Raw genomic sequence first — 24,295 nt, 5'->3', positions numbered from 1 at the left:
CAAAATTAAGGAGAAAATAACCATTCCTCCCAGCTGACAGATCAGACAGGTCAGTGGCTTCTGACTACAAATGGTATTTACATGACTTTATACGCAGCTGCCTAGTCCCTCGGACAGTATTCTATTACTAAATGAGCCAGAAGGACAATATAAACCATGTGCTTTTACAAACAATGCCATGATGCCTCCCTATCCTTACACATAGACTCATCCTACATTTGCTAGTGTTACTATGGAATAAAGTCTGAGGGTTACTGGAGAGTTACAAGCATGTGATTTAAATTCTGATGGCATCAATACGCTGCTCTTGAAAAAAGCTGTTACCTAATTGTGTGGCCATAAGCAATATATGTGAGCTCATTTTCCAATGTCCTAGTCAACATATCACTTTACTTGAGGCTACTCCTCAGTCAGTGGTACTTAGGTTACTGTAGAGGGTTATTCTTTATGTTTAGTATTCCTTGTATCCCCTTGCCTGTAACAAGCAACAGTCCATCCTAACATTCTCCTTTTAAAAAAAAATCCACTCATAGTCATAGTGCACATGATTTAATCCCAGCATTGAGGCAGAATCAGGCAGATCTATGAGCTCAAGGCCAACCTGCTCTACAAAGTGACTTCCAGGATAGCCAAGGCTACATAGTGAGATGCCTGTCTCTAAAACCACCAGCACCATGCCCACAGATTCTGTCTAGACATAGTGATGTACAGCCATACTCCCAGCACTCAGGAGGCATAGACAGAAGGATAATCCTAGATTCAAGAGCAGACTGACTACACTGTCTCAAAAAAAAAATTGTATGTTTTCAAATGAATGTGCCATGAAACCCAAAGGCTCAAACATTAAACAACTGGACATAATCTGCCCTGTTAAAATTCTTCCCCACCAGGCGTAGTGGCGGCGCACGCCTTTAATACCAGCACTCAGGAGGCAGAGGCAGGCGGATTTCTGAGTTCGAGGCCAGCCTGGTCTACAAAGTGAGTTCCAGGACAGCCAGGGCTATACAGAGAAACNATTTCTGAGTTCGAGGCCAGCCTGGTCTACAAAGTGAGTTCCAGGACAGCCAGGGCTATACAGAGAAACCCTGTCTCGAAAAAAAAAAAAAAAAAAAAAAAAAAAAACTTCCCCAATCAGTTTTTCTAGGAGGGACTCACCTTCATACTGGTGCCTTTCCAAGATATTGTCCATGTGTATTTAAAGCACAAATGGGAGTGGGCAATACTAAGGTTTATGCCTTCTTTCCAGAAGCCTGGACACACACATAGTATCCCATGACATGAATATAGCAGGCTTACTTTAACTGAAACCCAGAGCCTCTGCATGTTTGTGCAGCCTCTAGGTTAGGCTATGCAAATAGAGGTGGGACGTGGAAAGGGATATATCTCAGACTCTGCTGTGTACTCAAGAGTGATCTACGGCCCCAGCTTCTCCGATTACAAATAATGCAAACCAATTATAAACCACATCAGCACTTTTAAACTTCTCTAGTTTCTAATAAAATGATCTGAAATCATTTTACCTATTCATACTCCTATCAGCAACATGTGAGAGTGCATTCATTGTTCATTTTTATCTTGGCAGTTAGATGAACAGTAGTTCTAAGTTCAATTCTATTCATTTTTTTTCCAAACAGCATTCAGTGTTGTGCTTTGTTATTGTTGTCTCCATCGTAGTCATCATCATCATTTTATGTGTATGGGTGTTATACCTGAATGTATGTCTGTGCACCATGTATATGCCTAGTGCCCTGGGGCCAGGAGAGGGCATGGGATGCCCTGGGACTGGAGTTAGCAAGTGCTCTTGCTAATAACGCTGAGCCAAATCTCCTGTCTTTTTTTTTTTTTTTTTTCTTCTGATACAAGGTCTTGTTAGATAGCCCAGCCCAATGTAAAACTGTTGTAATCCTCCTGCCTCTGACTCTAAATGAGATTACAGGAGTATTCCACCTAGCCAAGTTTCATTTCTCAGTAACAGTAAAGATGAATCTTGTTAAGAACCACTTTAATGTGGTCTGTAAATCAACAGATACTCTTGCCTGTTTTCTATTGGTTGTTGGGTCTTTTTTATTTATTCTCTTTACATATTTTTAAACACTAGTTTGGGCGGTTGAGTGTTAGAGTTTGGTACTAGAGCACTTGCCTAGCACGCCAAGGCTCTGACTGAATCCAAAGCACACAAGTACTGAAACACAGAATCACTGCCACCGCTGCATTTACCCATTTCTTCCCTCCCTGGGGCAGTCTCACTGTGTAGTGCCAAGTAGCACAGAACTCACTAGACCAGGCTGGCCTTGAACTCACAATTATCTACCTGCCTCTGCCTCCCAAGGGCTGAGATTAGAAGTATGGTGAGCCAGCATGCCCAGCCCATTTCTCTTTTGAGTCTGGAATACTGAATTTTCCTTACAGATTCCTTAATGGCTTCTGAGTTTTGTGACATATTTGTGACATTTTCCCCTATATATTTCTTAGTTCTTTTGTTTCTTACATCTAAATCCCCATTTGAACTTCACTTTGTTAAAATTGGTTGGTAGAAATGCAAACTATTTTCTTCTATGTGACTAGTTGTCTCATTATTATTTATTGAGTAATTCATATTTCTCCTACTGATCTGAAGTATCACCATTTATTCTCACAATATATAAATATATTTGAGTCTGATTTTTTCATAATGTCTTAGGAATGTCTTAGGGATTCTGAAACCTCAATACCTACCCCAAGCAACAAATTTCTCCAACAAGAATATATCTGCTAATCTCCCTAAACAGTTCGCCAACTGGGGACCAAGCAGCACTCAGATACATGTGTCTAAGGGGCCATCCTCATTCAGACCACCGCCAGCCAGGCCTGCCTTTTTGCATGAGGGTTTCTGGGACTCAGACTCAGGCTTCCAGAACAAGTGTTCCTGCTCAGTCAGCTCCATTTCTTGCTTGGTTTTTTCTTCCCATCTCTTAGTCTCACCTTCATTTACTCTGACAACTGAACACTGTTTCTGTCACTGTGCTTGATGACTGTTAATTTTTTTATTTTTGTGTGTCACTGATTGCTAATAGTTTTACATCTATTTCTATGGCTTTCCTTTGGAAGAGTGGTTGAGTGGTTGGTTTTCTGGATTTTCCTTGAATTACCTGTTTTTAACTTTCCATCTACTGAGGTTTTTTTTTTTTTTTTTTTTTAAAGATTTATTTATTTATTATATATGTAAGTACACTGTAGCTGTCTTCAGACACTCCAGAAGAGGGCGTCAGATCTTGTTACGGATGGTGATGAGCCACCATGTGGTTGCTGGGATTTGAACTCCGGACCTTTGGAAGAGCAGTCGGGTGCTCTTACCCACTGAGCCATCTCACCAGCCCCTCTACTGAGGTTTTGAATTACCTTTTTCTTGGTGTTTTTAGGGGATGTTTATGTACAACGATTTCCTATTATGCATGGCTTTTGTTTCCACAGTTTTGGTTATTCATATCACTCGTGGTCTGAAAAAAACTAAACAGGAAATTCCAGAAACAAGTAATTCAGAAACTTTAAACTACATGCCATTCCGAGTAGCATTCTGATATGCTGCACCGTTCTGTCCTCATGCAGTGGTGGGTTTGGTTGGCTGACATTTTCTTTACTTTTTAGTGGTGGCACTGATGACAACAGGAATCAAAACTATCAAAAGCCTAGCACGTGTTGGGGAACCTCTCTACCACTGAAGCACATCCTGAGGACCCTTAGACTGTTGACTCTTCCTTTCTCATCCCTTCCTTGCCTGCCTCTCCCTCTTTCTTTCCTTACTTCCTTTCTTCAGAGCATCAATAAGTAGTCCAGCCTGGCCTAGAACTTGGGTGACTTTCCCAAATGCTGCCACTACATGTGTGCTACCTGTCCAGCTCCCTTGGGTTGGTCTCCTTTTACTACGTAGATAATGGTTGGTTCCAAACAGACTTTTCTTTCTTTGACCTTATTTATAGCTCCAGATTCACATATCCACTTGTCTACTGGTATTTACTCTTCAATGACTAATAAGCTGTCTCAAGTATGTTTTAAAAAGAATCCTTTGAATCCTGCAGCCTCCTCTCTAGAGTTCCCTACCTCGTACAGTCCCTGTTCTGTTCTGCTGAATGGCTTCAGTGCCTTCCCACCTGTCTTCCTGACACTATTTCTGCTTTTTGCAGGATTTGCTTCCACATTGTTGCCAGAATTTGTTTTGTTTTGTTTTGTTTTTTTATGAGACAAAGTTGTCCTAAAACTTGGTATGTATCTGAGGATAATGTTAAACTTCTCATCCTCCTGCTGGCTGGCTACTGAGTTAATGCAGACCCAACACTTCAGAATGTTAGGACCATAGTCTACTACCTCTCCCCCTCTTCCCACACAAAGAACTTGGAAAAACAGAAATCACTATGGGAGGCTTGGGCAGACGGATGATAATTCAGGGGGTCTGAATGAGAACATTGTAGTAAATGAAAACAAAACAACAACAAAAACAACCTCCCTGCTTCTCACAAATCAGACCATGTGATTCCTCCACTTCTAAATATCAAATACAATCTGGAAAATAACAATAAAGAAGGTAGAAAGGAGCTTGTCTCCAAAATTAACCCTTCCCTAAATTGATTTTGATCGTGGTATTTTATCACAGCAACAAAAGGAAACATCTAATAGAAGCAAATAAACAAAACTAATTCTGGATAATCGAAATAAAGCAGACCAGGGTTTGGCAAAGTGCACTGTAGTGATCTGAATATAACTGAGCCCCACAGGTTCACAGGGAGTGGCACTATTAAGAGAGATGGCCTTGTTAGAATAGGCGTGGCCTTGGTGGAAGAAGTGTGTCACTGTGAAGACAGGTTTTGAGGGCTCCTATGCTCAGGCCATACCCAGTGACAGTCTCCCTCTGCTGTCCTAGAATCAACATGTAGAACTCTTGGCTCCTCCAGCACCATGTCTGCCGGCACACTGCCATGCTTCCTGCCATGATGAAAATGGACTGAACCTTTGAAACTGTAAGCCAGCCCCAATTAAATGTTTTCCTGCTAAGAGTTGCCTTGGTCATAGTGTCTGTTCCCAGCAATGGAACCCTGAGATATGCACCTTCACTTGTTTTGCATACACAGTTTTACTGGGAATGCACTTGTCCACATGTTATTGCGTGTAGCTACTTTGGCACTAGATCAACAAAGGTGGCAGATCCTCCAGTTGTAACAGAGACCATCCAATTTGCAAAGTCTTTTATTTTATAAACTAAAACTAATTCAATCAGAGCTATTTGGTAACAGATTTATAAAATTTGTTTTTAATTTTATTTCTTTTCATTTCATGTGTATTGGTGTACTGCCAGCACATATGTCTGTGTGATGGTGTCTGATCCACAGGCACAGGAGTTAAGAGATAGTTGTGAGCTACCACGTGGTTGCTGGAAATTAAACCCAGGACCTCTGGAAGAGTAGCCAGTGCTCTTAATCACTGAATCATCTCTCCAGCCCCTTTAAGCATATGAACATTTTACCTCTATGTACAACTGTACACTACAGACATGCCTAGTGCCCATGGAGGCTGCAGATGCCAGAAGATGACATCAGATCCTCTAGAACTGGAGTTATAGATTGCTTTAAGCTGCTTGGTGGTGCTGGCAAATAAACCTGGGTCCTCTGGAAGAGCAGCCACTGCTCTTAACTCTGAGCCATCTCTTTACTTCCCCGTGACACAGTTCAAATGATAGGTGAATTACAGTGAGGAAAATATATAGAGGGCAACTGTATTAAATGAGGCATATATTCCTAAAAACCTGAATAATTCAAAACTAGCATAATTCAAGACTAATTGTACCACATACATAAAGTAGAAGGATGAATCCTCAGAGCAGACAAACTTATAACCAGTACTGTAGATTGCTAGAAATTATGGTAGTATGAATAAAAATGGCCCTTACAGGCCCATAGGGAGTGGCACAGTGGCACAATTGAGACACTCAGCCTTGTTGGAATAAGTGTGGCCTTGTTGGAAGAAATATTTCACTGGGGGTAGGCTTTGAGGTCTCAGGTGTTCAAGCCAGGCCTAATATGGCATTTTCTTTTCCTGTGGCCTGTTTATCCATATGTAGAACTCTCAGCTACCTCTCTAGCACAATGTCTGCCATGCTTCGTGCCATGATGATAATGGACTGAATCTCTGAACTGTAAGCCAGCCCTAATTACGTGTTTTACTTTATAGGAGTTACTGCAGTCATGGTATCTTCACAGCAATCAACTAACTAAGATAGAAATTATATAGTCTATTTTTATAAATATATGTTGTTATGGTTTGTATATGCTTGGCCCAAGGAGTGGTACTATTAGAAGGTATGGCCTTGTTGTAGTAGGTGTGTCATTGGTGTGGGCTTTAAGACCTCATCCTAGCTGCCTGGAAGCCAGTACTCTGCTAGCAGCCTTCAGATGAAGATGTAGAACTCTCAGCTCTGCCTGCACCATGCCTGCCTGGATGCTGTTATGCTCCTGCCTTGAAGATAATGGACTGAACCTCTGAACCTGTCCCAATTAAATGTTGTCTGTATAAGAGTTGCCTTGGACACAGTGTCTGTTCACAGCAGTAAAACCCTAACTAAGACATATGTTAATAACACTTATTAAATATATATAGTAACATCTTACTTGTACAGTTAATGGCATAATTATTAATAGTGCAAGTGATAAATCACAATTTTAAATATGATTTAATATAAACATATAATATATAAATGTGCACAAGTTAATTTAATGGCTTTCATTAATGAGTATACTGTCTGAAAACAATTAAGTAGATATTATCATCTTCCAACAGGATAAATACTGGGAGTTAGGAGGGCTGAACTGGACAAGCTACCTTTCTACAATAGTGACTCCAGACAAGACTTCAGCTAAAGAGTGTGGTGTGAACCCTCACCTAAGGATATACAGATACATTTCCCATCTTTTGCCTATTTACTCTGGAACAGGAACTCATATTTGGATCATTACCTTTAAAAATAGTAGTTACTGATAAAATACGGTTAAAAGTGACAGCAGATACAGCCTGCCTGCTCACCTGTAGCTTAAAACTTCAATGGGCTTTACAGCAGAGAGGCAGTTAAAACTATGGCAACCTCTGCCTCACTCTCAGCTCCCTCCTTTAAATGTATTTTACTATTATTTTTGTCTGTGTGTGCGATGTAAGTACTACCTTGCATACATGAAGGCCAGGGGACAATCCTGTGAGCCAGTTCTCTCTTTATATCTTTGCATGGGTTCTGGGGATCACAATCAGATAGACAGTCAAGTCACTCCTGTGTGGCAGGAGTCTTTACCTGCTGAGCCAGTTTGTTAGTCTACCTGCTTCATGTCATCAAACATCATTCATGCTGGAACTGCCAGTTTCCCATTCCTTCTGTTCTACTTGCCTGGCTATTATTTGCTAAGCTAGGCGAGTGGTTTGCCTGGTTTACATTGTGGCTGTGGGGTTTTGAGTGCTACCTCTCATCCTGTGCAGGATACATCCTCCTAGTGTGACAGCATGAGACACCAGAGCAGTGGCTTGGTCACCTTGTACATTTCATCATCTAACTTCTGTTCAAAGGCACTGAGCGGGGCACACTCTCAGCCCGAGCAACACCATTTTGGAACACTTGAATGACACTGCCATGTAAGACTTTTATCAGGAGCAAATATCAGCCAAGTCATCAAGTCAAGGCCTGGCTCAGTATATGTAAGATCAAGCATGTGATGCTGAGGAAGGCTGAAGGATTTTATTCTCCTGCTGAGGTAATGATCAGCAGGGGACAGCACCAGCACATCCTCAGAGCCTACCCGGTCTCCAAGAACTTATTCTTGGAAACTTTTTTTTTTTTTTTCAAGACAGGGTTTTCTGTGTAGCCCTGGCTGTCCTGGAACCCACTCTGTAGACCAGGCTGGCCTCGAACTCAGAAATCCACCTGCCTCTGCCTCCCATGTGCTGGGATTAAAGGTGTGTGCCACCATGCCCAGCTGGAAACTTTTTTAAATTTGGGGAAAGTTTCACATTTTTAAAATTTGGGACATACTGTAAGAGATGAAGTAAATTCATACTAGGTACTATTTTTAGCCTCATATAGTACAATGGCACCATGCTGAACTTTCCAAAGACTTTCTAGACCAAACCAAAAATACTTAAATGTAGTAAGGAAACATACGCAGCCAGAAGGAGTTAGCAAGCACTTAAACAATTAAGGGACCTGAAAACAAACTTTAAGATAAATCAAGAGTATATCCTTATTAATGATCTAGAGCCAGGCATGGTGGCACACGCCTTTAATCCCAGCACTCGGGAGGCAGAGGCAGGTGGATTTCTGAGTTTGAGGCCAGCCTGGTCTACAGAGTGAGTTCCAGGATAGCCAGGGCTACACAGAGAAACCCTGTCTTAAAAAACCAAAAAAAAAAAAGATCTAGAGTCCACAATATAGTTCACAACAGAAAATGTGTTACTACTTAACCTTAACCTTTTGAAAAAAACTAAGCTGTAAATAGAAAAGCGTTTAGGTAATATATGTGTGTATGTGCATATACGTATATGTATACATATTAGATTATAACCAAAATGAAAGCACAAATAAGTGGGGATTATCAAGTATCATATTAACAAAACAACTCACATTTCCAATGATCTTGGTTACCTCTGCAGGACCAGCACCTGTTACAAATCAGAAAACACATTATCATTCCCGAAATATTTATAAGTAAACACTGAAATTAAGGCATTTGTTTTTTTCATTAAGGAGAGTTAGAGTCTGGACCAGAATTTCTCAAAAAAAAAAAATTGTCCAAAGGGACACTATGGTGCCTGAGTAAAGGTAAGATCTCTCCCTCAGGCCCCTGCTACTTCACTAGAAAGCCTGGCAACAAAGAAGCAAGCAGTGGGGGCTGGTGAGGTACCTCAGCGCTCTAGTGCTTGGTGTACAAAGCACGAGGCCCTGAGCTCAGACCCCCAGAGCACATGTTTAAAACAAGAGCAACAGGCATGTCTCTGCATCTGTAACCCCAGCTGAGACAGGAGGACTCCTGGACTCTACTGACCATTCCAGACTAGCCAGTCAATGAACTCCAGGTTCACTGAGACCCAGTCTTAAAGAATAAGGTAGATTAAGGTGTTTGCCACCCAAACCTGAGTTTGACCCTCAGACCCCAAGTGGAAGGAGAGAACTGACTCCCAAAAGTTGTCCTCTGGCCTCCACACACAAGGCCTGGCATGTGCCTGCCCACATTTGTGCACATATAATATACATACATACATACTATGTATACAATAATACAATTTCAATTTTCAACAGATAGATAGATAGTGATGGAAGACATCCAACATCAACCTCTGGCTTCTATGTCCACCCACCTATTCAGAAGTAAGTATATATGTACATATCCCAAGCCCCCAACACACACACATAGTGGGGGGTATATTAAAATTGTTCAAATTATTTTTGTGTATTTTATTTAATGTTTATAAGTCTTTTGCCTGCATGTATGTATGGCACCACATGCATACCTTCTGCCCACGGAACCCAAGGGGGTATATCAGTTCTCCTGGAACCGGAGTTACAAATGATTAGAGCCTCCATATAGCTGCTGAGAGCTATACCCAGGTCCTGTGCAAGAGCGGCAGGTACTCTTAACTGCTGAGCCATCTCTGCAGCTCATTAGAATCCTTTAAAAAAATTAACTACACACACCTCTTCCTTTCCAACTCATCCCTCACCCTACACAGAGGGCATACTTTCTCATTAGTATAAAGGCATTACCAGTAAGAACTCTTAGACTAGGCAATACCTGCCTCTTATCCAAATGCCTCTGCATCCAACCATACCTGTTGAAGCACTGTGAGTGTTCCTGGTGGGCTGAAGTGCAGGTATTTTTGCCAATGACGTCACACTGGTTATAACTGGTGTTGTAGCTATCCTTGGAGAAGGGAGTGCTGTCACAGCAGTTTGTGCCTTAGGAATAATTACCTGTGCTGGCTTTGGGAGCACAAATACTACAAAAAAGGGTAATGATACAGATTAGCATGGCCCCTGCACAAGGATGACATACACACTCATGAATTGTTACATAAAAACAAGGAAGAAAATAAATGCTGATTAAAATAAACAACAAAATTAGACGCAGTATAAAGGGGCCATACAGGAATAAAACTGTTTAGCAAGTAGGTTTTCAGGAAGTAATACAAAGACCCACCTCTGCGTAATATCAGCTTGGGTGATTCTGTTAACATCTGTGTTCACTGGGACTCAAGGAGAGCCTGACTCTGTAAAATCCTAATTTCAAATGACAATCTAAAGTCCATATAAGCCATCCCAACACTTAGCACTTTAAATATCTCACAGGTAACTTTGGCATTAACTGGAAGCTGATGGAGAGGCTGCCCCTCCAGGTAACACTGTTTTCCTCTTTTAAGTTAGCATACAAAGTAACAGGCTTCATTTTTAAACTGTGTATCACTGTATTTTACTAATATTCATCCTCATTATCCTGCCATGTACTCATTCCACCTGTCCCCTTGCCCCTACAATAGCTCCCCTGCTGCTATATGCACACAAAAGAAAACAGACACTATCTGTCTTTCTTCTTTTCCTCTATTCCTCAGACCCTTCCTCCCCACAGTCTCCTTTCTAGTAGCAGTGGTTTCCCTCAACTATACTGTAGAATGAGTATCCCACCACCAAGCTGACCAGTCCTTAGATGGGCTGGCCAATACAGAGGCTTAGAATAGACATGTCTAAGGGAGTCCAAGGTAACTAAGAGCAAACTGTAAGAAGCCAAAGCGCACAGATTCTGTCAATCATTAGTCCTCAAGGCTCTTGGCCAAGGGTCTATACATGGTTTAGATCAGAGAGTACTACTGAGAAGACACACTTTATAAGGACATCCCGCATACCCACTCATCTCAATTTTTTTTGAGCACATTAGTTGTCCTACTTGTAAAGTTATTTTATTTTTCAGGGAAAAACTTTGCTACCCATGAAGAATTGGTCTACTTTATTTCTTCTGAAATAATTAATGTGTTGCTCTTTTTTCTTTACCTACAAGCAAGTTCTGCATCAAATTCTACCCCAGGCACAGCAACCACGTTAACACACTTACAGCCTCTCCCTTTGTTTGCCGTCTTTTTAATCTTTATTAAAGATTTTTTTTTTTATCTGAGTAGTATGGATCCCTTAGTTTTATATACTTAGATTCACATAGGTTGAATCAAAAGCAATCAAATTAAATTTCCCTATGAAATAACTATGTATTTATTAATTTCTTGCTTTGATTATGATAACAAAAAGCATCAGAATTAATTTACTCTCAAAGGCCAGCCATGTGATAGCTTTTTGTCAACTTGACACAAGCTAGGGTCATCTGAGAAGAGGGAATCTTGATTGAGACAATGCCCCATTAGAGCACCCTGTAGGCAAGTCTATGGGCATTTTCTTAATTCATGAATCCTGTGGGCGGTGTCACTCCTGGCCAAGTGATCCTGGGTTCATGAAAAAGCAAGCTGAGCCTTGGAGAACAGGGCAGAAGCAGCACTGCTTTTTTTTTTTTTTTTTTTTTTTATTATTATTATTATTTTCTTTATTTACATTTCAAATGCTATCCCGAAAGTTCCCTATACCTCCCCGCCCCTGCTCCCCTACCCACCCANGCTATCCCGAAAGTTCCCTATACCTCCCCGCCCCTGCTCCCCTACCCACCCACTCCCACTACTTGGCCCAGGCCTTCCCTTGTGCTGGGTCACCTCCAGGTGCCCACCTCCAGGTGCCTGCCTTGAGCTCCTTTCCCTGACTTCCTCAGTGAGGGGGTGTGACCTGAGAGTTATAAGATAAATCCATTCCCTCCTCGGCACCCCCTCCCAGTTGCTTTTTGCCACAGCAATAAAAATTACAACAGACTTGCCATTACAGTGCCCTAAAGAAAACTTTGAGGAAGTGCGGGCTGTAAGAATGCAAGGAAACTGTTTTATCGTAGTATTTCACTGGGCACGCTGACAGTGTATCCTAGCACTGACCAGAAGAGCCTGTAACCAAGCTTACTTTTACCTTTTCTTTGTGGAATTGGGTCATTCACACTATACTGATGGCAAAACTTCAAGACACAGAACAGGTTACAGAAGTATTTGATGTTGCCTCTCCATTTCAAGGACTCACTTAGCTTACCCTGCCGTTTACAACCATCACATCTGGCTGTCTGAGAATTGAAGGAAAGACAAGGAAGGATTAAAATTATAAAAATATAATACTAACCAGAAACACTAATGAAAATGGTATATGAATTAGTGAGATTATAAAATGAAAGGTTTCCTAGTGAAAATACAGTAATTAAAAACAGATATTATTTGTTCCACATAAGATGTCCTAACGATGTTTTTTGCTTGTTTGTTTTTGTTCTTTTCAAGACAGGGTTTCTCTGTATACCCCTGGCTGTCCTGGAACTCACTCTGTAGACTATGTTAGCTTTGAACTCACAGAGATCACCTGCCTTTGCCTCTTGAGTGCTGGGATTAAAGGTGTGTACCACCACAGCCCAGCCTAAGTACCCTTTCTTAAGCACTGTGATTGGTCCTTGGCCATTTAATGGCTAAAATATATAATATTCCTCAGCAAGAAAATTACACTTAGAATGAGGTATTAAGTTAATTACTGCTTTCACTAGAGTGCTGTGGATTCTACGTAGTTGCCATCTACAGCTTCCTCCAGGGCCACACTACTTCTATTTATAAAGCAGCAGCAACACATCTGACCCTCAGGACTGACGCTGGGAATGGGACAATCAACAGGAAAGCACCAGGTCTGTGCTATGCTTATCTAACTATCCCTGCTATCATATGCCTTTCAAAACTAGGAAAGTAGGTAAGACCATCAACTTGCCACGTGACCTATGAAGGGAGGACAAAGTCTGACCTTAAATTCCTGAGTAACCTGAATGAGAGCTACTTAAGGCAAAATTATGTAAATTTCTAACCTAAAAGCTACAAACAAGGTCATCATACTTTATAAGAAAGAGAGGGAGAGAGCCTGTCTCGGAAAACCAAAAAAGAAAAAGAAAGAAAGAGAGAGAGAGAGAGAGAGAGAGAGAGAGAGAGAGAGAGAGAGAGAGAGAGAGAGAGAGAGAGAGAGAGAGAGAGAATAAAAAAGCACACATATCACACATATCCTTCCTTTGGCTAGAGATACATTTCAATGGTACAGTTTATCTAGCAGGCATGAGGTTCTAAATTCAAGCCCTAACACCAGGATGGTAGGGAAAGAGACCTCCAGAAATCCCAAACTCTAAATACATTTTTTCCCACGTAATTTGAACATATTTTAATTGAAAATGATTAGCATTTATTTCAAAGTAAGACAAAGAACATGTCCTATTTACCTGATACAACAGAGCTGTAAACTTAGACATGCAATCTTCACAGCAAAAAACCTGGAGCTTGCCTTCCAGTTGATTTTCCACAAAATTTGCAGACGTCTGTAAACAGTAACTGCACGTCTTACAGTAGCTTCCCCATCTTTCCCCAAAGTCTCGAGCTGAGAGGACCTTGCAAACTAAACACCAGCAAGGACACAAGGAGAGACAAATATGCATTAGTTTTAAGGAGGTGAAACGACTGTCTGGTGTCTGAGCTCATCCCCAGCCAGCTGTGACACTACAGGCTACAAGCCCAGCACCTTTAAGGTAGGGAGAGCACAAGTTCCAGACCAGCCTCAGTTACTTTATCAAATTCAAGACCAGACTGAGCTACTTGAGATCCTGCCTTTAAAAAAACCAACCAACCAACCAAACAAACAAACAAAAGAGGCTGAAGAAATTGGCCAGCAGTTAAAAGCTCTTCAAAAGACCTGGGTTTGATTTCCTGACATAATTATTTGCCTATATTATAGGATAACCTTCATATTCACAAAACAAACTCAAATTAATGTTTTAACATGTTCGTAATAAGTCATCCATATTCTGAAATATCAGATGCAAAGTAGCAGCAATTGATTAAATTTCTACTTTACAAACAGGTAAAACAAAAAATAAAAATCCTAGCTAAGTTTACTTTTCTCTACTAATGCCATTAACTATAGGTTTTTCCTTTATTGAGATTACTGAAATGCTTTACTAAGTATAAACTGTGTAAATTCAACATTTTAAGAATGTTCAAGGGCTGGTGAGATGGCTCAGTGAGTAAGAGCACCCGATTGCTCTTCCAAAGGTCCGGAGTTCAAATCCCAGCAACCACATGGTGGCTCATCACCATCCGTAACAAGATCTGACGCCCTCTTCTGGAGTGTCTGAAGACAGCTACAGTGTACTTACATATATAATAAATAAATAAATCTTTAAAAAAATAGATACATATTTAAAAAAAAAAAAAAAAAGAATGTTCAAGCAACTGGATGGCGGTGACACATGCCTTTAATCCTAGCATTTGGGAGGTAGGGAATCTCTATAATAAGAGTTTAAGGCTAGCCTGGTCTACAGAACAAGTTCCAGGATAGCCAAGGCTATACAAAGAAACCAAAAAGGAAAAAAAAAAAAAAAAAAAAAAGAATGTTCAAGTAGCACTTCCTAAGCAAAGGTTCTGAAACGTCTTCTTACCTTCACTACAGAATGGCTTGTCAACCCCTGAGAACCGCACCGTGTCCTCTATGGTCTTCTGTAGCTTACAGTAGTCACACAAGGCCTTAACTTTATTCTGCCTTTTGTATTCATCACAGCAAGCCTTGCCACAAAACATAAACATCCTACCCTGTAAAAATAAGGAATAGTCATTAAGCTCTAACCAAACACAGGAACATGGGCTGGAAACACGGTTCACTGGCCAAGGGTGTACTGCTCTTCCAGAGCCCGAGTTCAGTTCTCAGTACCCACGATCGGTTCAGTTGCCCACAATTACCTAAATTAACTGCAGCTATAAAGGAGATCTAACGTCTGTGGCCTCCATAGGTACTGTGATCACATGTGCACATCTATACACACACACACATACACAGACACACACACACACACCGTTAAAAATATATCTCCCAGCTGGGCGTGGTGGCGCACGCCTTTAATCCCAGCACTCAGGGGGCAGAGGCAGGTGAATTTCTGAGTTCGAGGCCAGCCTGGTCTACAAAGTGAGTTCCAGGACAGCCAGGGCTATACAGAGAAACCCTGTCTCAAAACAAAACAAAACAAAAAAAATACATCTCCCTCTTTTTAAAAATCTATCTAAACAGCAGCTTTCTCTTTAGCAAGTCTTTCCAGACCACTTACTGCCAAGCCTGACAACCCAAGTTCCATCCCAGGACCCATGTGAGAACAACTCTTGCCAACTGTACTCCATATGCACACCATGGAATGCTCGCTCATGTCTGAATATACAAATCTACACAAAATAAATGTATTCTTTTTTTTTTTTTCTTTTTTGGTTTTTCGAGACAGGGTTTCTCTGTATAGCCCTGGCTATCCTGGAACTCACTTTGTAGACCAGGCTGGCCTTGAAATCAGAAATCCGCCTGCCTATGCCTCCCGAGTGCTGGGATTAAAGGCCTGTGCCACCAGGCCCAGCTAAATAAATGTATTCTTAAGTCAACACAAACTGAAGAACTTTGTCAAACTGGAAAACCCAGAAACACTCTTACTGGTTGGTTTACACGCATCTCCTTCAGGTTGTCTCCTCACCTTGTAGAAAAGCAGCTCTGGCTTTGTGGCAAACAGAAGGCTACACTGCAGGCACGTGAGTTTCAAGAATGAATGGGTCAAAGCAATCTGTTGGGACTGTTTAGCAAGAGTCTCCAGAGCGGTCGCAGCAGGGTTGCTGATGGGGCTACTGAAGGAAGAGGCAGGGGCCTCTTTTCTTGCTAACACTGCAGACTGCACGGGTGTGCTCCTCACCTCTTGGCCCTGAGATGTGGGTGCCAATGAAGAGTTTCTTCCCTTTGGCTTGTTAAATACATTCTAAATTAATACAAAGCAAAGATGTTACCAAATAAGAAATAATGTAGCATAACTTTTAATTTCCTTTAATTTTCATTCTACAAACATTTTTTAACTTTTACTTCTAATAGAAAGAATTTATTTATTTCTTTCCTTTTTTTTTTTTTTCCTTTCAATACAGGGTTTCTCTGTATAGCCCTGGCCTTTCTTGGAACTCACTCTGTAGACCAGGCTGGCCTCGAACTCAGAAATCCACCTGCCTCTGCCTCCCAAGTGCTGGGATTAATAGCGTGCACCACCACTGCCTGGCTAATAGAAAGAATTTCAGTGGCATACCTTCCAGTGCAGAGGGTTAAAAAAAATGAAACACTCAAAGGTGATGAACTAGAACAAAAGACTCCTGCACACTCTCCCGAGATGCCTTCCTCGAGCCCTAAGAAGAAAGCCAGCTGGACGTGGTGGCTCACACCTTTAATCCCAGCACTTGGGAGGCAGAGGTAGGCAGATTTTTGAGTTCGAGGTCAGCCTGGTTGCCTGGTCTACAGAGTGAGTTCCAGGACAGTCAGGGCTATACAGAAAAACCCTGTCTTGAAAAACCAGAGAGAGAGAGAGAGAGAGAGAGAGAGAGAGAGAGAGAGAGAACATTTGGATCCAGAGTTCAAGGCCACCCTTGGCTACATATCAAGTTCCAAGGCTAGCCTAGACTACAGTAGGAGACCCTGAAAGAAAAAAAGAAAAAGAAAAAAGGGAAAGAAGAGCACCAAGGGGAAGAAGTGGGAGGGGAAAATACTTGACTCAAGTACCATGAATAAGAAAGCCTGATGTCTGGCCTCAAACATTCTCAAATGTTTATACAAATGACCTATGACCTTTGAAACACTGCGTGAGTAGACTGTGGGGGTTTTTTTAACCCTGCACTCAAAACTTTAACACCAAAGAGGTATAATCCCATAACTTGGAAAAGAGACAAGATGATTGGCAGTCTAATTTGAGCGATGTAGCAAGACTATCTCCGCAAAGAAAAAAAATGGTCTGGCAAGATGGCTCAGTCATGCTATCATGACACACAAGCATATACTAAATAAATGTAACAAAAAACAATTTAGGTTGGGCAGAAGTGGTATATGCCTTTAATTCCAGTACTCAGGAGGCAGAGGCAGGTAGACCTGAGTTCAAGGCCAGCCTGGTCTACAGAGTCAGTTCCAGAATAGCCAGAGCTACACAGAGAAACTCTAGCTTGAAAAAGGAAGGAAGGAAGGAAGGAAGGAAGGAAGGAAGGAAGGAAGGAAGGAAGGAAGGAAGGAAGGAAACAATTTAGTCTTTTACAATGTTTTGCCATAGATCAATCAATCCCTTAATGAACTAGAGAGAAGTAGCACCTTGCATCATACCTGGAAAGCCAACACACAGTTGGAGCTACAGAAACTGCAAATAGTTCCATTTGACATTGCTAGGTGATACTGAGGGACTGCTGCAGTTTTACAACTATGACACACAACCTGTATACCTTAATGACAAAAAATAAAAGACAAGTGTTATATACATGCACAAATGATGCAAAAGTCTAGTAGTAGAAGACAATCAAATACTTAGCATGGCCTCTCCTATGTCCTTTGAGGACCAACTCACAGACTTCCCCAGGGATGTCCAACATCTGTAAACATGCTCATGTCCATCTTATAGAATAGTACCAGAGTATTTGCATATCATCTATGCACACTCTAAATATTCCTTACACATCATCCCGAGATTACTTAGAATATCATATAAATAGCGGATATGCTGTATTAGTTTGAGAAAAATAATAAAAAAAAAAAACCACTCTGTAAAATTCAATTATATTTGCTGAGGGTTTTTGGTTTTCATTATTATTATTATTGGTGACAGGGTATCACCAATAGTCCTGGATATCCTGAAATTCACTGTGTAGATCAGACTAGCCTCAAACTCACAGAGATCCCCCTGCCTCTGCCTCCTGAGTGCTGGGATTAAAGGTATGTAATACCATGCCTAGCATTTGCTGAATGCTTTTGATGAGCAGTTGGTTGAGTGTAAAACCCATAAATATGGATGGTCAACTGTAACATAAAAAATATCCAGAACTTCACATAACCTCTAAATCTAACTATAACAACTAACTTCAACCAACTCCTCCTCATCAAAGCCTGATGTGAAGGACTGGAAAGATAGCTCAGTGGTTAAGAGCACAGGCTGCTCTTCTCCATGACCTGACTTAGACCCCCAGCTCCCACATGGTGGTTAACAGCATCTGTAACTACAGTTCCAGAGGATCCAAAGCCCTCTTCTGGAGTCCACAGGCATGCAGGCACACAGACATACATGCAGACAAAAGAGGCAAATAAAATACAATAAAATATTTTTTAAAAAGAATGAAATAGCTTAAAACTTAGTAATTATTTTTTCTTTCACATGAAACCATAAAATATATTCTACAAAAAAGAGGATCAGTGAAAATCTATTTTCCTTTACTATCAGTTCTTCAAAAGTAACTCAGTCTTGTGTTTTTAACCATATTAATTAAGTTTAGTATGTAACAAAATTAAGTAACAGCAGTTATGGTTTTTTTTTTTTTTGAGACAGGGTTTCTCTATGTAGTCAAATTCAGAAATCTGCCTGCCTCTGCCTCCCAAGTGCTGGGATTAAAGGCATGCGCCACCATCACCCGGCTATGGTCATCTTTTATATGTTATTAAATATATAAATTTATCAAATTTACCTGAAGAAATAACAGTCTTAATTCTGTACGCAGATAAGCAGTTAATAGAGCAGAAAAGCTCTGTTCTTCCTGAGTCATTTGTAGTCTCAATCATTTCAGCAGACAGCCTCGATGAATTCCCCAAGGCATAGAGTGGCTTCGGGGCCAGATTCTATTAGGGTAGCAATAATATAAGATATATATAAGCATAAGTTCAAACATAATCACATTATTGTTTCAAATAAGAAAAGGGCCAGAGACAGCTCAGTGGGTGAAGTGCTTGCTATGCAAAAGCATGAGGACATCAATTCAAAATTCCAGTTCCCACACAAAGCCAGAGACAGTGTGGATGTATAATCCCAGTGCTCCTACAGCAAGATGGGAGGCAGAGATGGAGAATCACTAGAACTTCATAGCTAGCCAACCTGACACACACCTAGAAGTGAAAAGAGACCTTGCCTCAAACAAGGTAGGTGCAGGACAACACTGGTTGCTGTCCTCTGACACACATATGCTATGGTGTGCACACTTGTTCACTAATACACACAAATGCGTACACATAAATACATACACGTAGCTAGCTGTTTTTGGCTAGTTTGAGGGTTCTTTATTCTATGCTTCTCCACCCCCTTTCAATCCCCTAACACTAGATAAGGGAGACAAAAGGAGAGAGGGGAAAAAGAAGAGATAGACCTGAATAAAGTCAGGGGTCAGAAAGGGGGAAGACGCTACCATTAGACTACTTCCTGCTAATTAGGGACACTGAGTTCCTTGGGGTTATTTAATTTCTTCTTGTTGTTGTTGTCTCTTCTTTGAGCATGACTACTTAACAAACCTCAACCAACAATAACCAACAACTATAACCACCAACAACAACCAACAACTCACCAACATCCCACTCTGCCTCTCTGGGCCCTAATATTTATATATCCTCTGAAAAGTCCCCAGAATCCCAAAAAGTCACACAATCACAGAAACTATCTGCAGCTGGCAAAAACATGCCTCTGCTAGGGCATAAGGCAGATCATAGCTGCTGCGGACAACTGAAGCAGCTCCTTATCCTATACCTGGAATTAAAATGAAAACATTCTTATAGTATTTCTGTGTTTTTTTAAAAAAAAACAAAATTCCAGATTCCTCACTACACACACACACACACACACACACACACACACACAATCATGCATATGTATTTTTAAAAGAAACAAAAGAAGATATCAAGTAATGAAGAAAAAAAAAGAAAAGCCGGGTGTGATGTCCCAATATTTGGAAGACGGATGCAAAAGGATCAGGAACCTAAAGCCAGCTTTAGCTGCAGGACTGAAACCAGTAACTACTCAATTAACAACAAAGCACTCTGTAAATCATGAACAATGTACTGATGACATACCTTCCTAATCATAAGCAAATATTAGGAAATCCATGAAGCATGGACCTCAGTATAGAAAAGCTTATCACCTAAAACCACCTAAACTGGGTGACTTCCCAACAAGAGACAAAAGTGATGCTTAATTCTTATTAAGAGATCCTACAAAAATTTCCTTATCAAGCTGAGAATCACAATAAGTAGGGATAATTATATAGTAAGCTATAGAGTCTAGCCATGTTTCAACAAATAATAATGACCACCACTTACACAGCATTGACTTCTGAATGCTTACCATAAGTCAAATGCTATGGGAAGCATCTTTAACTCTAAAATTGTCACTAACACAATAGTAGACCTTTTAGTAAGGAAGTAAATGGTAAGGAAATATAGTACATTATGATGTTTCGCAAAATCTGCTTACTAAAAATGGGTCCCAGAAATCTGGAAGAGTACAAAGTCAGTCCCAAATTAGGGAAGGTCTGGTACTTAGGTCACAGATAAAAAGCAGCTGTTTCTTTTCCTGTGACATTAGTAACTTGACTACCTACAACAGCAATTCCTAAAGATTAAAAAAAATCATTTTTTTTTAAACAGTCTTAGAACTCACTATGTAGACCAGACTGGCTTTGAACTCAGAAATCCGACTGCTTCTGCCTCCCAAATGCTGGGTTTAAAGGCATGTGCCACCACTGCCCAGCTAAAATACTTTGTAATGATATTTGAAATGATAAGGACATTTCAAACTGCTCCAAGAAATTAACAAATCAAAAATTTGCAATGGAATTGTGTGTTTTTGTGTGCAGTGTCATGCACATGTATGCACATGTGTGGGAATCAGGGACTAGCCCTGGGTATTATTCAGCTGTCATCTACTTTTTTTTTGTTTGTTTGTTTGTTTTTGTTTTTTTTGTTTTTTTTCGAGACAGGGTTTCTCTGTATAGTCCCGGCTGTCCTGGAACTCACTCTGTAGACCAGGCTGGCCTCGAACTCAGAAATCCGCCTGCCTCTGCCTCCCGAGTGCTGGGATTAAAGGCATGCGTCACCATGCCCGGCTGTTTTTTGTTGTTGTTGTTGTTGTTTTTTAAGACAGTCTCTCACTGGTCTGGAATTTGCCAAATAACTGATGCTAGCTGGCCAGTGAGCTGCAGAGGTAAAACTTCCTCCACTGGGATCGTATGGGTACACCAACACAACCTGCTATGTGTTACAGGGATGAAATTCAAGTTCTCATGTCTGCAAGCACTCTACCAATTGAACTATCTCCTTAGTCCCTAAAAATTTTATTATCATTTACATCCTTTATAAGAACTTAAAAAAAAGAGGCAAGGATGATGGATCAATGGTTAAAGCACTTGCCACACAGGCAAAAGGACTAGAATTCAAGTCCCTAGAACCCACGCAAATACCAAGTAAGTTTGGTGGCTTCTACTTAATTCCAGCATTTGGAAGACAGAGCTGGGATATCCAGGGCAAAAGAGCAACATAGACTCTGAACTGGTGAGTCGTGAGTTCAACCATGAAGTGGAAACTTAAGGCTTCTTTAGAGGAGCAGTTGTGTTGGTGTTCTGCTGGGGCAAACACATAAAGGAGTATTTTCCTGAAGTGGACACAGGTGAAAGGCTAAGGCAGTTTTGTGCAGGAATATTTGAGGTAGACACTGAGACACAGGTGAAAGGATGTTTTGCTAAAGCAAGCATGTGAAAGGACACATGATGAAGGATTCTTTGTTAATGACACGTTTTGATCTGTCTCATATTGAATAGTTGAGCTCTATTTGTCAGGACTCCATAGAGGGAAATGTACCAAAAAACTTCTGGTGGTGTTATAGTTTCTTGACACTTCTGCAGACTTAGACTAACAGAGTGAGTTAGCTGATGTCAGCTGAGACAGACTTATGTTCTGAGGCAAGACCCATGGAGGACACACGATGTTTAAAGAGAGTATGAACAGGACTCCATGAATAGTGACAGATGGAGCTAGGCTTGTTTAGAGAGCTAGCTGTATGACTTGTTGATCTAGTGTCTTCGCTGATCTTTGCTTTGCTGAGAGAGACACGGCCAAAAACTGTTCCTGGCACTGCTGTTAGAATCCCTCCTGCTGACTGTGCTGAGGCTGAGACCTGGCTGTCTCTACTAGGTAGTGTCACCGCTGCTGATTCATGTTATTTCAGTTCTATTGAACTGGACTGCTGGTATATCCGTGAATTGTTTGTGAGTGGATCCAGCTGTTGCTGTTGACATGTGAACTGTTGATTTCCAGACAACACAGATGGGAGTTGTTCTAAAGAAACATTTCTAAACAGGTCCACTTCCCCTGTATCCTTTCTTTTTTACTATCTTTGGTGGGTGGTGGGCTAAAAGGGAGGTTAAAGCCTTTTTTAAACTATCATTAAAAATAAATGTTAAAAAAAAATTAAAGTTACACAACTGAGAAACCTAGCCTCAGCGAATAAGGTACAAAGTAACTGATGAAGACTCCCAACAGTTCACATATGCATGCCCATATACATATAAACACAAAGAATAAAAAGAAATCTCAACCAGTAATAATTAAAACTGAAACAAACATCATACTTAACGAGACTTTTATTTATTACAGTAAACAGTACCTAATAAGTACCAAAAGTATTACAACATGATGATGGTACCAAATCAACTAAGAATTCATTCCAAAATACATCCTTAAAAGAAACCAGGAGCAGGCACAAGCCAACCAGGTATGTGACCATCTGAGCCCCAACTGGCTGATTCCTGAGCCCTACTGAGGACCAGAATGATGTTTATGATACAACTTTCCACTGAATGGTCCAAGCTGCAGCCTGGGGCCATGTCAAAGCCTGGGGCCAGGCTGCTGATGGAGGCCATGCTGATACAGGTGGCCTGAGCTGCCACCTGAAGCCATGATGACTTTGGGTCTGAGACCCTACTACAGCTAGGGTCTGTGTTGATGTCCATGGTGCAAGTTACCATCAAAGAACAAGCAGGTGTCTGAAGTCTGTGCTGCCAGCTGAGGCCATGTCACTGCCCGTGGGCAATCCTGCCACCATCGGATCTGAGTGGTCTATACTTCCAACCTGAGGCCATGGTGATGTCCTGACCCCCTGCTGATGCTGAGGACCACATCATGTCTGCATCTGTGCTGATGCCTGTGGCCAGTGTTACCATGGAGGCCATTTGGCTATCCATGGTCTGTGCTGCAGCCTGAAGCTACATTGATATCAGTAGGCTACACTGACGCTGAAGGCCTTACTGGAATGAGTTGTCTGCTCTACTGCCTAAGGCCATGGTGATGTCTGGGTCCTTGCTGCTACAGAGGGCCACACTGATACTGAGTGGCCTGTGCTGCCCCTGAGGCCATGGAGATGTCAGTGGTCCAGGCATCCTCTGAGGGCTTTGTCTGGTCTGTGGTCCCACTGAAGCAGAGGGGCATGTTTGTGGTCTGTGCTGTCAACAGAAACCTACTAGAGCTCCATGACCCATGTTCCCATTGAGTGTGAAGAACAAAGAGGCTACATTTGCTGTGATATCAATGACTGCAGATGCACACTGAGGAGAAGACATGAAAGGCTTCTGTGACAATGCCTACCCTTGCCGCCACCCCCACCAAAGTAACAGCCTACACAGGAAGTCACCAAAGAGAACTCTTAACAAGTGACGAAGATGCCAAAGAGCAGCTCTCCACAATGGCTTCTGAGGCAGGAGTAAGAGGTCTATTTCCAGGGGGAGGCCTCTAAGAATTTGACCATGCTCCAGCGAGTATACAGATAACACAAAGTGAACTTTTTTCTTTTCTTTTCCTTTATTTTTATCTTTTACTTCTTTGGTGGGGGAAGATCACAAAGGGGGCAGAAATGGAAGGTTTGGGAAGGGATTGTGATTGGGGTATATGATGTGAAACTCCCAGCGGATCAATAAAAATGTTATGTGAAAAAAATGTTTTCTGGGGCTGGAGAGATGGCTCAGTGGTTAAGAGCACTGACTGCTCTTCTGAAGGTCCTGAGTTCAAATCCCAGCAACCACATGGTGGCTCACAACCATCTGGAATGAGATCTGACGCCCTCTTCTGGTGCGTCTGAAGACAGCTACAGTGTACTTAGATATAATAATAAATAAATTAAAAAAAAAAATGTTTCCTTTAGTTTCAATCAGGTTTTTTTTGCTTTTAACTCATGCTCACAGTTTATTTATAATAAGTTTTTACTGCTGGGAAGTGGTGGCACACGCCTTTAATCCCAGCACTTGGGAGGCAGAGGCAGGCAGATTTCTGAGTTTGAGGCCAGCCTGGTCTACAGAGTGAGTTCCAGGA

General features: G+C 41.3%; 1 protein-coding gene and 1 non-coding gene across 2 annotated transcripts in view; one reads left to right on the top strand and one right to left on the bottom strand.

Moving 5' to 3' along the window:
• The window catches only part of Zmym6 (zinc finger MYM-type containing 6), a 45,610-nt gene that overhangs the window by 5,007 nt on the left and 16,308 nt on the right, over nucleotides 1-24,295 (bottom strand). Inside the window, exons 4-12 of the mRNA XM_021201205.2 lie at nucleotides 20,012-20,015; nucleotides 18,643-18,793; nucleotides 17,297-17,412; nucleotides 15,651-15,926; nucleotides 14,583-14,733; nucleotides 13,371-13,543; nucleotides 12,047-12,194; nucleotides 9,832-9,999; nucleotides 8,627-8,664 (exon numbers count right to left, since the gene is read on the bottom strand). Of these exons, the coding sequence (XP_021056864.1) occupies nucleotides 8,627-8,664; nucleotides 9,832-9,999; nucleotides 12,047-12,194; nucleotides 13,371-13,543; nucleotides 14,583-14,733; nucleotides 15,651-15,926; nucleotides 17,297-17,412; nucleotides 18,643-18,793; nucleotides 20,012-20,015 (1,225 nt within the window). The remainder of the gene's footprint in view (nucleotides 1-8,626; nucleotides 8,665-9,831; nucleotides 10,000-12,046; nucleotides 12,195-13,370; nucleotides 13,544-14,582; nucleotides 14,734-15,650; nucleotides 15,927-17,296; nucleotides 17,413-18,642; nucleotides 18,794-20,011; nucleotides 20,016-24,295) is intronic.
• On the top strand, nucleotides 9,976-10,081 carry LOC115064267. The gene has a single exon (XR_003844113.1). It is a non-coding gene; the product is annotated as a U6 spliceosomal RNA (small nuclear RNA).

Source organism: Mus pahari, chromosome 6, assembly GCF_900095145.1.
Source record: "Mus pahari chromosome 6, PAHARI_EIJ_v1.1, whole genome shotgun sequence".
Lineage (NCBI taxonomy): Eukaryota > Metazoa > Chordata > Mammalia > Rodentia > Muridae > Mus > Mus pahari.
This window is presented reverse-complemented; position numbering and strand designations above follow the sequence as displayed.